Source organism: Mobula hypostoma, chromosome 13, assembly GCF_963921235.1.
Source record: "Mobula hypostoma chromosome 13, sMobHyp1.1, whole genome shotgun sequence".
NCBI classification, from domain to species: Eukaryota; Metazoa; Chordata; class Chondrichthyes; order Myliobatiformes; family Myliobatidae; genus Mobula; species Mobula hypostoma.
In genome coordinates this window covers 49,220,654-49,237,312 of record NC_086109.1, presented here as the reverse complement: position 1 = coordinate 49,237,312, position 16,659 = coordinate 49,220,654, and the positions used below count along the sequence as shown (strand labels likewise).

The window sequence follows — 16,659 nt, the reverse complement described above, 5'->3', positions numbered from 1 at the left end:
CTGGCTGAGGTTTTTGGCTGTGAGATGTTGACGGTGAATCACACAATGGATTGCAAACAGATTTGGAATTTCGTTTTTCACGAATGCCATGATGACGAGGTTGGAAGCAACATTAAATGCAAGACAACTCTGGCAGGGTTTGCAAGACATTAGTTCCTACAAAGCGAAACCGAATAGCATGAATGGCAGCAATGCTTCACTACCAGATGAACTCAATGCTTTCTATGCCCGCTTTGAAAAGGAGAATATAACTGCAGCTGTGAAGATCAGTGCTGCACCTGATGACCCTGTGATTTCTGTCTCAGGGGCGATGTTAGGATGTCTTCAAAGAGGGTGAACCCTCGCAAAGCGGAAGGTCCCGATGAAGTACCTGGGAAGGCTCTGAAAACCTGTACCAACCAACTGGCAGGAGTATTCAAGGTCATTTTCAACCTCTCACTGCTATGGGCGGATGTTCCCAGTTGCTTAAAAAAGGCAACAATTATACCAGTGCCTAAGAAGAATAATGTGAGCTGCCTAAATAACTAGGTAGCATACGCATCTACAATGATAAAATGCTTTGAGAGATTGGGCATGACTAGACCGATCTCCTGCCTCAGCAAGGACCTGAACCCATTGCAATTTGCCAATTGCCACAATAGGTCAATGGCAGATGCAATCTCAATGGCTCTTTACACAGCTTTAGACCATCTGGACAGCATAAACCCCTACATCAGGATGCTATTCATTGACTATAGCTCAGCTTTTACCACCATCATTCCCACAATCCTGATTGAGAAGTTACAGAACCTGGGCCTCTGTACCTCCTTCTGCAACTGGATCCTCAATTTCCTAACTGGAAGACCATAATCTGTGCAGGTTGGTGATAACATATCCTCCTCAATGATGATCAACACTGGTGACTTCGAGGGTATGTGCTTAGCCCATTGCTCTACTCACTCTATACCCATGACTGTATGGCCAGACATAGCTCAAATACCATCAATAAATTTACTGATGATAAATAAATACTGTTGATGGAATCTCAGATAGTGACGAGAGGGTGTACAGGAGTAAGATATGCTAACTAGTGGAATGGTGTCACAGCAACAACCTTGCACTCAACTTCAGTAAGATGAAAGAGCTGATTGTGGACTTCAGGAAGGGTAAGACGAAGGAACACATACCAACCTTCATAGAGGGATCAGAAGTGGAGAGAGTGAGCAGTTTCAAGTTCCTGGGAGTCAATATGTCTGAGGACCAACATATCGATGCAGCTATAAAGAAGGCAAGATAGTGACTATATTTCATTAGGAGTTTGAAGAGATTTGGTATGTCAACAAAAACACTCAAAAACTTCTATAGATGTTCCATGGAGAGCATTCTGACAAGTTGCATCACTGTCTGGTATGGAGGGGCTACTGCACAGGACCGAAAGAAGCTGCAGAGGGTTGTAAACTTAGTCGGCTCCATCTTGGGTACTAGCCTACAAAGTCCACAGGACATCTTCAAGGAGCAGTGTCTCAGAAAGGCAGTGTCCATTATTAAGGACCCTCAGCCCCCAGGGCATGCCCTTTTCTCACTGTTACCATCAGGCAGGAGGTACAGAAGCCCAAAGGCACCCACTCAGCGATTCAGGAACAGCTTCTGCCATCCGATTCCTAAATGGACATTGAACCCATGAACAATATCTCACTTTTTAAATACATATTATTTCTGTTTCTGCAGAATGTTTAATGTATTCCATATACGTATACTGTAATTGATTTACTTATTTATTTTTACTTTTTTTCTTCTATATTATGTACTGCATTGAACTGCTGCTGCTAAGTTAACAAATTTCATGACACATGCCAGTGATAATAAACCTGATTCTGACTTTGATTCTAAACAGCATTGTGACCTGTCATATATGTTGCTCTATCTGTTGCACAAAAAATCATGTTCCTAATTGGAATACTTTCACCCTCAATATATATATTGAGCTCGTTGTAGATTGATTCTCTGTTTAAATTTGTTTTAACTTTTTGCAAAAGAGAATATCTTCATATATTTTTCCATTTTTGATAAACCATACATATGCCATTAGCAATGTCTCATGTCTCGCACAGTTGAGTCAACCAGTTGTATCCTAAATTCTTATTTTTGTCACTCTATTACTCAGAGGAATTGATTTTAAAATACTGGTATCCATTTTGAGAACAGTAGTGATCACTTCTGATATAGCAGGCGTTATCAATCTTTCACCAATTGTATGAGATTTTCCACACTGCTATCATTTTGGAAATGTTATAAGAAGCAATGAAACCACTGTCAACGTCATTTTTAGCTTTCTTGGCAAATGACTCCTGTGTACAACACTTAACAAAAGCATCTTTCATCTTCTGGAACTGAGTAATACCGTAAGTAGCCTTTTCAGGGAGTCTTTTACGGAAGTGTTCCTGCAATCTTGATGGTTTCATGGCTTCATTATACACTACAGTATTACAAATAAGACATATGGGGTGCCACTGATCCGACGGGGACTGAATAAAACCATACTCCAGGTAGGTAACATTGTATTGACAAACTTTCTGTAGCTTCTGTTTCTTAGCAGGATTAGAATTCGAGGCTTCACCGCTTTCAGACTCACAGAGATCACACTGTACATATTTATCCATCGTTAATGGGGCTAAATTAAAATAAAAAATGAACACAAACTGGGAATGCCTATCGGATGTTGATGACGGCAGTGAGTTGACACGGATGGATCGATGGTAGTGACACACAAAGGAATGGAGAGGTGAAGATGAACATGATCACTGCAGCGAAAATTACATTGACAAGGATCCAGATTGGAATATGTATGTTAGTCAGGGGAGGGCTGGTGTTTGGCAAACTACCTTTATACTATTCCAGTTAGTGCCATTGACCAATCACATATGGTCTCATAATCCCCAAAGAAGAGGTCACTTTGAACACACAAGAGGAATCTGCAGATTCACTGATTGGCTCTATTTCACCGTTTGGCTGCAGCCAGTGCTGTATCGTAGATCCGTAGAGAAAGTTGAGAGGGTGTACTTGACTTACCAAGTGTTAAATTGCATGAACTTGGCCATGAGCCAAGGGGAACTGTTGGGCAACTTAGTTGCTAATTTATGCATCCCCAATAATGTCTCTTTGGTTGGTAAGGTCGGATGAGAGTGCAGAGTTTCAGACGTATTGTGATGATGAGTGCTCACCACCTGCAAAGCTTTGGGTTTTCCTGTGTTCCAGTGCCTCATCCTTTTTTTGGAAGTGCCTGCTCTACTAACAGCTGGTCAGCTCTCGTTTCTCAAGTTAGGGTGCCGCTTACTGCCTCCTCCACCCCCAAAAGAATCTTGAACGCCCCCTGAAGACTTCTATTTCCCCTAACACCCCCTTAAGACACATAATCACCTCCTCGGGGGTCACTGCTTTAGATGATTGCAAATCTTCATTATCATTGTAATATTCAACATGGTTGTCGACACCTTCAAATTCTTCGTAATTCCTAACTTGTCGAAGTAGTGAAATAGTTTCATTTTCACTCCGAGCTGTTTCTGCATCTCCCAACCTGAATGCTTGAAACTGTGCTGAGCAAAACAGCCTTGAATTGTCTTCTTACTTATTTCTTGCCAACTGTCTGTGACAAAAAAAATCACTGCTTTTTGAACATAAACACATGCAACTGATGCTGTTTAAAAGCTGATTACTCTAAGCACAGTGCAATGCCTAAGGTCCATGCAAGTGCACTTGACTGACGCTAGTTAGAAATTCCTAATTAGATGGCATAATGCTCCAAATAAATGAAGGGAATCCCAGCTATTTTCTCGATTTAGTTTTTGCTCTTTAAGAGTAGTCCCTGTTAAGCAGTTGCCCCAATAACCAATGGTCGAATTGATCAGAATCCACTGTATATCTAAAGCCAAAACATAATCTATTTACAACCTTCTGCCAGAAGCCACAGGGTACAGGCATTTGTGGTACATATCTTCAGTATTAATTGGAGTACAAAGACTACAGAGACTGACCTGAGATTGGTGGCTGCACAATACTTCTGTTGTCTTTCTGTAATCTGCTGCATTGGATCCAGGCAGCAGTAACGGTATGTGCAGTTTCCACAGCAAAACTGAAAGAACGAACAGTCAAAGCCAATGTGCCATATTCCTTGTTTATCGGTATACCACAAACAGTCATTACCTGCAGACACTGGGGGAGAGTAAAGGACACCATATGAGCAATACAAAGGGGAAAGGACTGAATATCTACTCAATGGCTACTTTATTAGGTACATCTGTACACCTTGTTAAAGCAAGTATCTAATCAGCCAAACATGTGACAGCAACTCAATGCACAAAAGCATGCAGACATGGTCAATAGGTTCAGTTGCTATTCATACCCAACATCAGAATGGGGAAGAAATGTCATCTAAGTGACTTTCACACACCAAAGTCTCTAAAGGTAACAGAGAATGATGTGAAAAACAAAAAAAAAATCCAGAGAGTGACAGTTCTTTGGGCAAAAGTGCCTTATTAATGAGAGAGGTCAGAGGAGAATGGCCACACTGGTTCAAGCTGTTACAACAGTGGTGTGCAGAAGAGCATCTTTAAGCGCACAACACATCGAACCTTGAAGTCGATGGGCCACAGCAGCAGAAGACCAAGATGTTAACACTAACTGGCCAACTTATTAGGTACCTCCTGTACCTAATAAAATGGTCATTGAATATATATGCAGTCGTCATTGCACACAAAATCTGGGAATATATACTTGTGTGTCTAAAAAGAAAAAGAACAGAACTTTGTTTACAAAAAGAGTAGATTTTTATCAATTCAATGAAATCAAATTTTACCAATTTATATAATGTGGTTAATTCCTTCATAGGAAAATGATTAACATAATAATTTACTCAGATAGCTTTTGTTGAAAGGTTTCTGGTATTTCTGATATTTGAGATCTTGTAAGTGGAATATTTAAGTCACAGCATGAAAGAAATGTGTAAAGAATTGACGGGCGCCCTGGTGGCATAACAGTTAGCATGGCGCTATTATAACTCGTGGTGTCTGAAGTTTGGAGTTCAATTCTGGAGCCAAGTGGAGGGAGTTTGCACGTTCTCCTTGTGAATCGGTGGGTTTCCTCTGGGTTCTCTGGTTTCCTCCCACAGTCCAAAGACATACTAGTTCGCAGGTTAATTAGTCATTGTAAGTTGTCCTGTGATTAAGCTAGGGTTAAACAGGTGATTGCTGGGTGGCACCGTTTGTTGGTCCAGAAGGGCCTGTTCCACACTGTATCTTTAAATAAAATAAAATAATAAATAAAATCAAAAATAAAGGATGATGATAGAAATATATTACCATTCAGATTTTAATGAAACATACATTTAGACAGATAAGTGAATCCTGCCTTTTATGTTGAGGGCAGGATTCTTAGTCTTAGACCATATCAACTGCCTTGGGCCATTTCTCAAATAATGATGAGTTGGAGTACAAGAAGGAGACAGAGAGCTTATTGACATGGTTCAAAGTACAATTTAAATTTATTTTTGAAAGTACATCTATGCATATATGTCACTATAGAACCCTGATATCTATTTTCTTGCAGCATTCACAGTAACTCCAAGTATCACAATAGAATCAATGGAAGACCACCTCCAACCAATGTGCAAAAGACAAACATATTCTGCAAATACAAAAATAAAAAAGGAATAACAATAATAATAAAGTAAGCAATAAACATCAAGAATATGAGATTAAGAGTCTTTGAAAGTGAGTCCATAATTTGTGGGAACAATTCAGTGATGGGGTGAGTGAAGCTATCACCCCAGTTGAGGGGTAGTAACTGTTCATGATCCAGGAGATGTGGGTTCTGAGGCTCTTGTATCTTCTTCATGACAACAACCTACCCCTTAATGTCAGCACAACAAAACAGTTGGTCTTTGACTTCAGGAAGAGAGTGATGCAGATGCTTCTGTCTATATTGATGGTACTAGGGACAGGTCGGTTGAGAGCTTCAAGCTGCTTGGAGGGAACATCACCAATAGCCTGTCCTTGCAGGTTCAGTCAGTAGAAAGGAAGCTAAATGCAATGTTTGGGTTCATTTCAAGAGGACTAGAAGCAAGGATGTAATGGTGATGCTTTATGAAGCATTGGTCAGATGGGACTTGGGAGTATTGTGTGCAGTCTTGGGATTCTTGTCTAAGGAAGGATGTGCTGGCATTGGAAAGGGTTACAAAAGAGGTTCATGAAAATTATCCCAGGAATGAAAGGGTTAACATGAGTGTTGGATGACTCTGGGCCCATATTTACTGTTCTGAAGAATGAAGGGGGAAATCTCATTGAAACTTAACAAATATTGAAAGGCCTAGATAGAGTGGACTTGCCAATAATGTAAGTCTAGGACCAGAGGGCACAGCCTTAGAATGATGTCCCTTTAGAACAGAGATGTGGAAGTTCTTTTGCTAGAGGTTGGTGAATCTGTAGAAGTCTTTGCCAAAAGCTGTGGAGGCCATCATTGGGTATTTTTAAAGCTCAAAGTAAAATTTATTATCAGAATAATACATGTCATCACATACACCTTGAGATTCTTTTTCCTGCATACTTAGCAAATCTATAGAGTGGTGGCATCTGTTAGTCTCGCGAGACCGTGGATTTACGCCTGGAAGGTCTTGCTCTGGAGTGTCCTCTCCAGGGCACAGGCCTGGGCAAGGTTGTATGGAAGACTGGCAGTTGCCCATGCTGCAAGTCCCCCCTCTCCAGGACACCGATGTTGTCCAAGGGAAGGGTAAGGGTCGATACAGCTTGGCACCAGTGTCATCGGAGTTGCCAGAATGAGGTTGAAGGCAACATCCAACTGCCTTAGGGACTCCAGCTCCGGATTTGTCCTCAGGATTTACTCCTGAAGCCTTTCCCATGAGTGGGTATGGTCGCAAAGCAGCGGAGGTTTGAAATCAGAGTCTCCCTCTCTCAGATGGATTGCCTTCCCAGGCTGATGAGATCCATCTACCTGAAGCACTGGTTTTAAGGCGCCAGGACCTGCCTTTGCCCCTTCTCCCGTCAGTAGAAACAGTTCCGCCGGGCTTACGAGGCTAAGCCACACGAGAAGGCCAGGAGTTGGACTTGGTTGTCAGAGGCTATTTGAGGCGCATGCCATGAGGAGCACTTTTAGGTAGTGGGAGCTTGTCCCTACTACCACCCCTTGGCTTGAAAATCTATAGAACAGTAACTGTAAACAGGATCAATGAAAGAACAAAAGTATAGAAAACTGTGAAAATGCAAATATAAATAAATACCAATAAATAACAAGTGTATGAAATAACAAGATAAAGAGTCTTTAAAGTGAGATCATTGGTTGTGGAAACACCAGAAATAGATTGAGTGTAGTTATCCTCTTTTGTTCAAGAGCCTTTTGGTTGAGAGTTTTTTTTTAAACCAAAATATACTTTATTCAAAAATAAAATTATATACAATAAACCATTCAATGTCTGTCAATCCTTTACAGATGTTTCCATTACGGTCTATACATTTCCACACTTTTAGCCACCCACATGGCACTCTGTTGTTTCACCTTTCCACACCATTGTTGAGGGGTATACTCCCCACCACCCGACCCCTCCCACTCCCGCGGAAGAAGAACCTAAACCGTGATCCTTCCCTACCGGGCTCTTGCGGTGGCTGCACCAAGTTTCAATGCGTCCCTCAGCACGTACTCCAGCAGACCAGAATGTGCCAGCTGGCAGCATTCTCCCACAGACATCTCCACGTGCTGGTAGATCATCAAGTTTTGGGCCGACCAAAGGGCAACTTTCACCGAGTTGATGATCTGCTAGCAGCACCGGATGTTGGTCTCCGTGAGCATTCCTGGGAACAGCCCGTAGATCAGAGAGTCCTCTGTTACGCAGCTGCTGGGGATGAAACGTGACACTAGCCTGTCCATCCTCCTCCACACCTTCTCTGCAAACTCACAGCGTGCAAAGAGCTGGGTCACAGACTCCTCCTCACTGCAGTCCTCCCGTGGGCAGCGGGGTGTGGAGACGATGTTCTGGGCGTACAGGAGGGATCTGACTGGAGAGTTACTACAGAGAGGGGAAGCTGCCCTTTGATTGCTGGTTGGATCGCTCTGCTACAGAGAGGGAAGACTGCCCTTTGATTGCTCTGCTACTGGAGAGCGAAAGGCCTGCTGTTGTACCCAGAGAACGTTACCCAGGTTTTCTGTGTTTTGGATATGGACTTGGACTATAGACTTTTTTCAATCTTGTAGTTTTTTATATGTTGTGTTTTTCACTCAATCTTTCTCTTTTTTTACGTACTGGAAAGGGGATTTGGGGGTCGATATGCCTGCTCTGTTTTTGTTCTTTTTTATCTGGGGAGGAGGGATTTGGGGGTTCATGATTGTGCTGCCATCCTTTTCTTTCATGGTTTTATGGCTAAATGGAGCAGAAGAAATTCAAAGTTGTATACTTTGATAATAAATGAACTTTTGAACTGTTCTTGAACCTGGTGGTACAAATCCTGAGGCAGCAGTGAGAAAAGAGAATAGGACGTTTTCTATGGTAGGGGTATCAGGATCTAGAGGGCACAGCCTCAAAATTGAGGGGCAAACCTTTAGAACAGAGGTAAGGAGGATTTTTTTTTTGCCAGAGCGCAGTAAATCTGTGGAATGCTCTGCCACAGACTGTGATGGAGGCCAAGTCAGTGGTATATTTAAAACAGAAGTTGATTTGTTTCCTGATTGGTCAGGGCATTAAAGGAAATGGTGAGAAGGCAGGTGTATGGAGTTGAGTGGGATCTGGGATCAGCCATGATGGAATAGCAGAGCAGACTTGATAGGATGAATGGCATAGTTCTGCTCCTATGTCTTATGGTCTAATATATCTAATGAACTGGCTTATACCACCCTTAGGAGCAGAGAATTTCAGAGATTCACGATATTCACAGAAGTCTTTTCTACTAACTCCTGTTTTAAATGACTGCCCCTGATTTTGTAACTATGTCCCATTGTTTGCATCTCTCCCACCAGTGAAAACATCTTAACACATTTCCTGTCCAGTCCCTTAAGATCTTGAATAAGGTGTTACAGAGATTACTCTTAAGGCAATAAGATAAAGGAGCAGAATTAGGCCATATGGTCCATCGAGCCTGCTCCACCATTTCATCATGGCTGATCCAATTTTCCTCTCAGCTCCAATCTCCTGCCTTCTTTCCATATCTTTTCATGCGCTACCTATCAAGAATCTATCAACCTCTGCCTTACACATACATAAAGGCTTGGCCTCCACAGCTGCCTGTGGCAAAGAATTCCACAGATTCACCACTCTCTGGCTAAAGAAATTTTTCCTCATCCCCATTCCAAAAGGACGCATCTCTATTCTGAGACTGTGTCCTCTGGTCTTAGACTCTCCTACCATAGGAAACATCCTCTCCACATCCACTCTATCAAGGCTTTTCACCATTCAGCAGGTTTCAATGAGGTCACCCCTCATTCCTTTGAATTCCAGTGAATACAGGCCCAGAGCCATCAAATGCTCTTCATATAACAAGCCATTCAATTCTGGAATCATTTTTGTGAACCTCCTTCAAACCCTCTCAACTTTCACGACATCCTTTCTAAGATAAGGGGCCCAAATCTGTTCACAATACTCCAAGTGAGGCCTCACCAGTGCTTTATAAAGTTTCAACATCACACCCTAGTTTTTATATTCTAGTCCTCTTGAAATTAATACTAACATTGCATTTCCCTTCCTCACCACAGACTTAACCTGCAAATTAACCTTTAGGGAATCCTGCACAAGGACTCCCAAGTCCCTTTGCACTTCAGTCTTTTGTATTTTCTCTCCATTTAGAAAATAGCCAACTCTTATATTTCTTCTACACTTCATGTATCTGAAGAAATTTTTGGTATCCTCTTTCATATTGTTAGCTAGTTTACTTTCATACTCCATCTTTACTTCTTTAATGTCTTTCTTAGTTGCATTCTGTTGGTAGTTGAAAGCTACCCAATCCTCTAACTTCCCACTAATTTTTGCTCTATTATATGCCATCTCTTTGGCTTTTATGTTGGCCTGGACTTCTCTTGTTAGACAAGGTAGTGTCATCTTTCCTTTAGAATACTTCTTCCTCTTTGGGATGCATATATCCTGTACCTTCAGAATTGTTTCCAAAAATCACAGCCATTGCTGCTCTGCCGTCATCACTGCCTGTGTTCTTTTCCATTCAATTCTGACCAACTCCTCTTTCATGCCTCTGTAATTCTCTTTATTCCACTGTAATACTGGAACAACATACACAAAATGCTGGAGGGCAAGCACCTCATAAGACCATAAGACATAGGAGCAAAATTAGTCCATTCGGCCCATTGAGACTGCCCTGTCATTCCATCACAGCTGATTTATTATCCCTCAACCCCATTCTCCTGGTTGTTCCTGTAACTTTTGACACCCTGATTAATCAAAAAACTACACTTTAAATATATTCAATGACTTGGCCTCCACAACTGCATGTGGCAATGAATTCCACAGATTCACCATCCCCCAACCAGAGAAATTCATTCTCATCTTTGTTTAAAGGGATGTCCTTGTATTCTGAGGTTGTGCCCTCTGTTCCTAGATTCTTCCCTTGTTGGAAACATTTTCTCCATGTCCACTCTATATAGGCCTTCCAATATTCTATAGGTTTCAATGAGATTCACCCTTCATCCTTCTGAACTCCAGTTAGTACAGACCCACAGCATCAAACGCTCCTCATGTGTAACCACTTTCATTCCCGGCATCATTCTCGTCAACCTTCTCTGGCCATCTTGAATCCCAGGAATTAGACTTTTGAACTTTTGGACTCCTCCAATGCTACTATATCCAAGGGAACCAAGGCAAGTTTTCCAAATCTGTCTTCATCATACCCTGTACAACTGTAACAACATCTCTCTATTCTTAAACTACAACCCCTTCACAATAAAGACCAACATGCTCTTGTCATCTTAGTTACTTCCTGCAACTGGTTGCTAATGATTTGTGATTCATATATTCAAAAATCTCAACCCCTTTGAACTTCATTTATCAACAGTCTCTCTCCATTTCCATAATAATCCAGCATTTGATTCCTCTTACCAAGATGCATGAACTCACACTTGCCTGCATTAAACTCCATTTACAACACCTCTACTTTCTAAGCGGCTGGACAGCTGGACTATGCACATGTCTACTAACTTCAGGAAGCATCCTAACAAGCTGCCTTACCGCATAGACTGGAAAATACACTGCGATGGGCAGGAAGGCATTACAACAGGTAGTCAATATGTCACACATCACTGGTACCAAAGTACCCACCATTAAGGACGTATATCCAGAAATGTGCTGGAAAAGAGCCAGCAACGTTATGAAGGATCTCACCTACCCTGCTCACAGACTGTTTGTCCCACTCCCATCAGGAAGGAGGCTACATGGCACCCATGACAGGACCTCCAGACCCAAAAATAGTTACCTTCCCCATGCAGTAAGACTGATCAACACCTCCACTCACTAACCCACACCAGAACAACCTCCGCCACCACAACTTTCATCATTTCCTAGTCAGAGTCACCTGTGTACAGACATTCCTGTGCCTAGCACCACTATATGAACATACAATCAGTCAATGTATATAACCTATCTTGTGTATTTATATTTTTTTGTTTGTTATTATTATTGTGTTCTTTATCTTTGTGTTTTTGTGCTGTATCGGAGCCAGAGTAATAATTATTTCGATCTCCTTTATATTTGTGTACTGGAAATGGCATTAATCATGAATTTTCCTGTGTTTTTGTCCAAATCATTCAATCTATCAGTATTCTTTAGTAGAATTGCAGTATCCTAATCACAACATGCCTTTCTGCCTATTTTTATATCAGTAACAAAATTGGATCTTACATTTGTTCCATCCCCTGGATCGGCCGTTAATGTAAATACTAAAGAAACTGAAGCCAAGAACTTATCCCCAGGGTACTCCACCACTTACAGCTGTCCAGTCTGAAAGAAAGTCCAACACTTCGCTTGCGATGTATCAGTTTTCAATCCGTACTTTTCCTCCAATAACTTGGCTCCTAATTTCTGTAGTTTTTATGGGAGCTTGTTGAATGCCTTTTGGAAATTCATATGCACTATATTTTACTTGATTTATTTAGCGATACAGTGCTGAATAAGCCCTTCTGGCAGTTTGAGATACACCACCCAGCAACCCTCCAATGACCCTAATTACAGGACAACATACAATGACCAATTAACCAACTAACCGGTACATCTTTGGACTATGGGAGGAAACCACAGCACCTGGAGAAAACCCACGCATTCCAACAGAAAGGCATACAGAAACTCTTTGGAGAGGATATTGGGATGGAACTTTTAACTCTGATGCCCCAAGCTGTAATTGTGTCGTACTTACCACTACATTACTGTGGCACCTGACGAATCTTTACACATTTCTTTCATTCTGTGAAAGACTTCACTTACAAAAACTTACTAAGATCTCAACTATCAGAAATAACAGAACCTTTTTGACAAATTTGTCTTCTTTTACACATTGGCTATTTGTCTATCTTTATTTTTGTATAGATTTCCCTCATAAATTCTATTCTATTTCCTTACTTTCTAGTAAATGCCTGCACAAAAATGAATCTCAAAGTGGTGTATGGTGATACACACTCAGTGGCCAATTTATTAGGTACACCTGCTCAATATCCAACCAGCCAATCACGTGGCAGCAACTCAATGCATAAAAGCATGCAGACATGGTCAAGAGGTTCAGTTGTTGTTCAGACCAAATATCAGAATGGGGAAGAAACGTGATCTAAGTGACTTGACCATGGAATGACTGTTGGTGTCAGATGGGACGGTTTAAGAATCTCAGAAACTGCTGATCCCCTGGGATTTTTGATCATAAGAATTTCTAGAGTTTACAAAGAATGGTAAAAAAGAAATCCAGTGGGGCAGTTCTGTGGGCAAAAATGCCTTGTAAATGAGAGGGGTCAGAGGTTCACTGGTTCAAGCTGACAGGAAGACAACAGTAACTCAAATAACCACGTGCTATAACAGTAGTGTGCAGAAGAGCATCTCTGAATGGACAACATGTTGAACCTCGAAGTGGTTGGGCTACAGCAACAGAAGACCACAAGCGTACACTCAGTGGCCACTTTATTAGGTACAGGAGGGACCTCATAAGATGGGCACTGAATGTATTTTAGCAACTAAACTTTCTTTTTAAATCTTTTTATTCAATAAGTATACAAAGGGTAAACCATAAAGGCACTAATACACTGTTAGAAATTACAGGAGATATTAATACAGAAGAAAAAATTGATACAAACAGTGCAATTTAAACATAAAATAATATGGTAAAATAATAGTATACTAATTTTTATATATATATATATATCAATAGAGAAAAGGAAAAAACCCTCGAAAAAGACCCCAAAAAAACCCCACCGTGCAACTAAACTAAAAGCAAAGCAAAGCAATGGGCTAACTTGGAAACAGGTAGAGTTAAAGAACTTAAAATCACGTCCTCAAACCCGACCTCCATAAAAACAGTTTTAAAAAAAAGGCAAGAAGGGAATATAAATATGGAACAAAAGAGAAAAAAATATTACATTAAATGAAAATATTGAATAAAAGATCTCCAGGTCTGTTCAAATTTAAGTGAGGAATCATAAAGATTACTTCTAATTTTCTGCAAATTTAAGCATAATATCGTCTGGGAAAACCAAAAAAAGGTAGTTGGAGCATTAGGCTCTTTCCAATGTTGTAAGATACATCTTTTTGCCATTAAAGTAAGAAATGCAATCATTCTACGGGCTGAAGGGAAAAGATTACTGGAAATTTTAGGTAATCCAAAGATAGCAGTAATAGGATGAGGAGAGATATCTATATTCAATACCTTTGAGATAATATTAAAAATGTCTCTCCAAAAAGTTTCCAGAGTAGGACAATACCAAAACATATGAGTTAAAGAGGCTATCTGCCCTGGATATCTATCACAAAAAGGATTAATATGAGAATAGAAACGAGCTAATTTATCTTTGGACATATGTGCTCTATGAACAACTTTAAATTGAATTAGGGAATGTTTAGCACAGATAGAGGAAGTATTGACTAATTGTAAAATCAGCCCCCAGTCATCCACGGAAATAATAGAACCCAATTCTTGTTCCCAATCTGACCTAATCTTATCAAATGGAGCTTTCCTAAGTTTCATAATAATATTATAAATAATAGCCGTTGCACCTTTCTGGCATGGATTAAGGTTAATTATAATATCTAAAATATATGTAGGAGGAAGCATTGGAAAGGAAGAAAGTATAGTACTTAGGAAATTTCTAACTTGAAGATATCTAAAAAAATGTATTCTTGGTAAATTATATTTATTAGATAATTGTTCAAAAGACATAAGGGAACCATCTAAAAATAAATCGAAAAACCGTGAAATACCCTTAGTCTTCCAAATTTGAAACGCACGATCCGTGAAAGAGGGAGAAAAAAATATGTTACCTAAAATAGGGATCGCTAGCCCAAGTTGGTTGAGATCAAAAAATTTTCTGAATTGAAACCAAATATGCAAGGTATATTTAACTGTCCGGTTAGAGACCAGTTTGAGGCGTTTCAAATCAAAAGGAAGAGAGGAAACTAAAATAGAGCCAAGTGCATAGCCCTGAGCAGATTGTAATTCCAATACTACCCATTTAGGAATGGATAATGTATCTTGGTCAAGTAACCAAAATTTCATATGTCGAATATTAATTGCCCAATAATAGAATCTAAAGTTAGGTAATGCTAGACCTTCATCTCTCTTGGCTTTCTGTAAATGTATTTTACCCAATCTCGGGTTTTTATTTTGCCAAATAAATGAAGAAATTTTAGAGTCAAGTTTATTAAAAAAAGATTTTGGAACAAAAATTGGTAATGCCTGAAATATATATAAAAATTTTGGCAGAATAAACATCTTAACTGCATTAATACGACCAATCAAAGTTAACTATAATGGAAACCATTTAGATGAAAGTTGAGTAATATGATTAATTAAGGTTAAAAAATTAGTCTTAAATAAATCTTTGTATTTACAAGTAATTTTAATCCCAAGATATGAGAGATAATTATTAATCAATTTAAACAGAAAGTTATGATACAAGGGAAGTTGTTTATTAATCGGAAAAAGTTCACTCTTACTAAGATTTAATTTATAACCTGAAAAAAGACTAAATTGTGCTAATAAATCTAAAGCAGCAGGGATAGATTTCTGAGGATTAGGAATATATAAAAGTAAGTCATCAGCATAGAGTGATATTTTATGGGACTTTAAGCCCCGAGTTATCCCAATAATATTTGGAGATTCTCGAATGGCAATTGCAAGAGGTTCTAATGCAATATCAAATAATAAAGGACTAAGAGGACAACCTTGTCGAGTACCTCGAAAAAGAGGGAAAAAAGGTGAGCTTAAGGAGTTAGTACGGACCGAGGCCATAGGAGAATGATATAACAGTTTAATCCAGGATATAAATTTCGAGCTAAAATTAAACATTTCAAGCACCTTAAATAAGTAAGGCCATTCTACTCTAACAAAAGCTTTCTCAGCATCTAAAGAGATAACACACTCAGGAACATTTTGTGAGGGGGTATAAACAATATTTAACAATGTGCGAATGTTATAGAAAGAGTAATGACCTTTAATAAAACCCGTTTGGTCTTCCGAAATAATAAAAGGGAGTACTTTTTCTAATCTGTTTGCTAATAATTTAGAAAAAATTTTAGAATCAACATTTAATAAAGATATTGGTCTATAAGATGCACACTGAGCAGGATCTTTATCCTTCTTTAATATTAGAGAGATTGACGCTCTATAAAAGGATTTGGGAAGTTTACCAAGTTTTAGTGAAGCCTCCAAAACCCTACAGAACCAAGGGATTAATGAAGGTGCAAAAAACTTATAAAATTCCACGGTAAACCCATCAGGGCCAGGAGCTTTCCCCAGGTTCATAGAGGAAATATTCTCAATCTCATCAGTAGTAATGGGAATATCAAGCATAGAAGACATATCCTGTGAAATCTCAGGGAAATCTAGGTTATCTAAAAAGTTATTCATATACTTAGAGTCTCGTAAAGACTCAGATTGATATAAGGAAGAATAAAAATCAAAGAAGGTTTGATTGATCTCCGCATGATCAAATATCAGTCGATTATTTTGATTATAAATCTGATTAATTTGAGATTTAGTATAATTAGACTTCAGTTGGTTAGCCAACAGTTTACCAACTTTGTCACTGTGTACATAAAATTCACTTCTTGTTTTCTTTAATTGGTTTACAATCGAGGACGAAAGTAATAAACTGTGTTCCATTTGAAGTTCAGTTCTTTGTTTATACAACTCCTCAGAGGGAGCTGTAACATATTTCTTATCAATTTCCTTAATCTTGTCCACAATTACCAACTCCTCCTGCTTCAACTTCTTCCTCAAAGCAGCAGAATACGAGATAATCTGACCATGAATATAAGCTTTAAAAGTATCCCAAAGAATGTTCACAGAAATATCCTCTGTGTAGTTGATTGTAAAAAAGAGATCAATCTGTTCATTCATAAAGTTAACAAAATCCGAATCCTGAAGCAGCAACGAATTAAAACGCCATTGTCTATTATTTTGTGTATTGACCTGAATTTTAATAGAAAGC

General features: G+C 39.4%; 1 protein-coding gene across 1 annotated transcript in view; it reads right to left on the bottom strand.

The window, feature by feature from the left end:
* shisa4 (shisa family member 4) overlaps positions 1-16,659 on the bottom strand; it is a 140,675-nt gene that overhangs the window by 105,926 nt on the left and 18,090 nt on the right. The window contains exon 3 of the mRNA XM_063065089.1: positions 4,011-4,188. Coding sequence (XP_062921159.1) covers positions 4,011-4,188 — 178 coding nt within the window. The remainder of the gene's footprint in view (positions 1-4,010; positions 4,189-16,659) is intronic.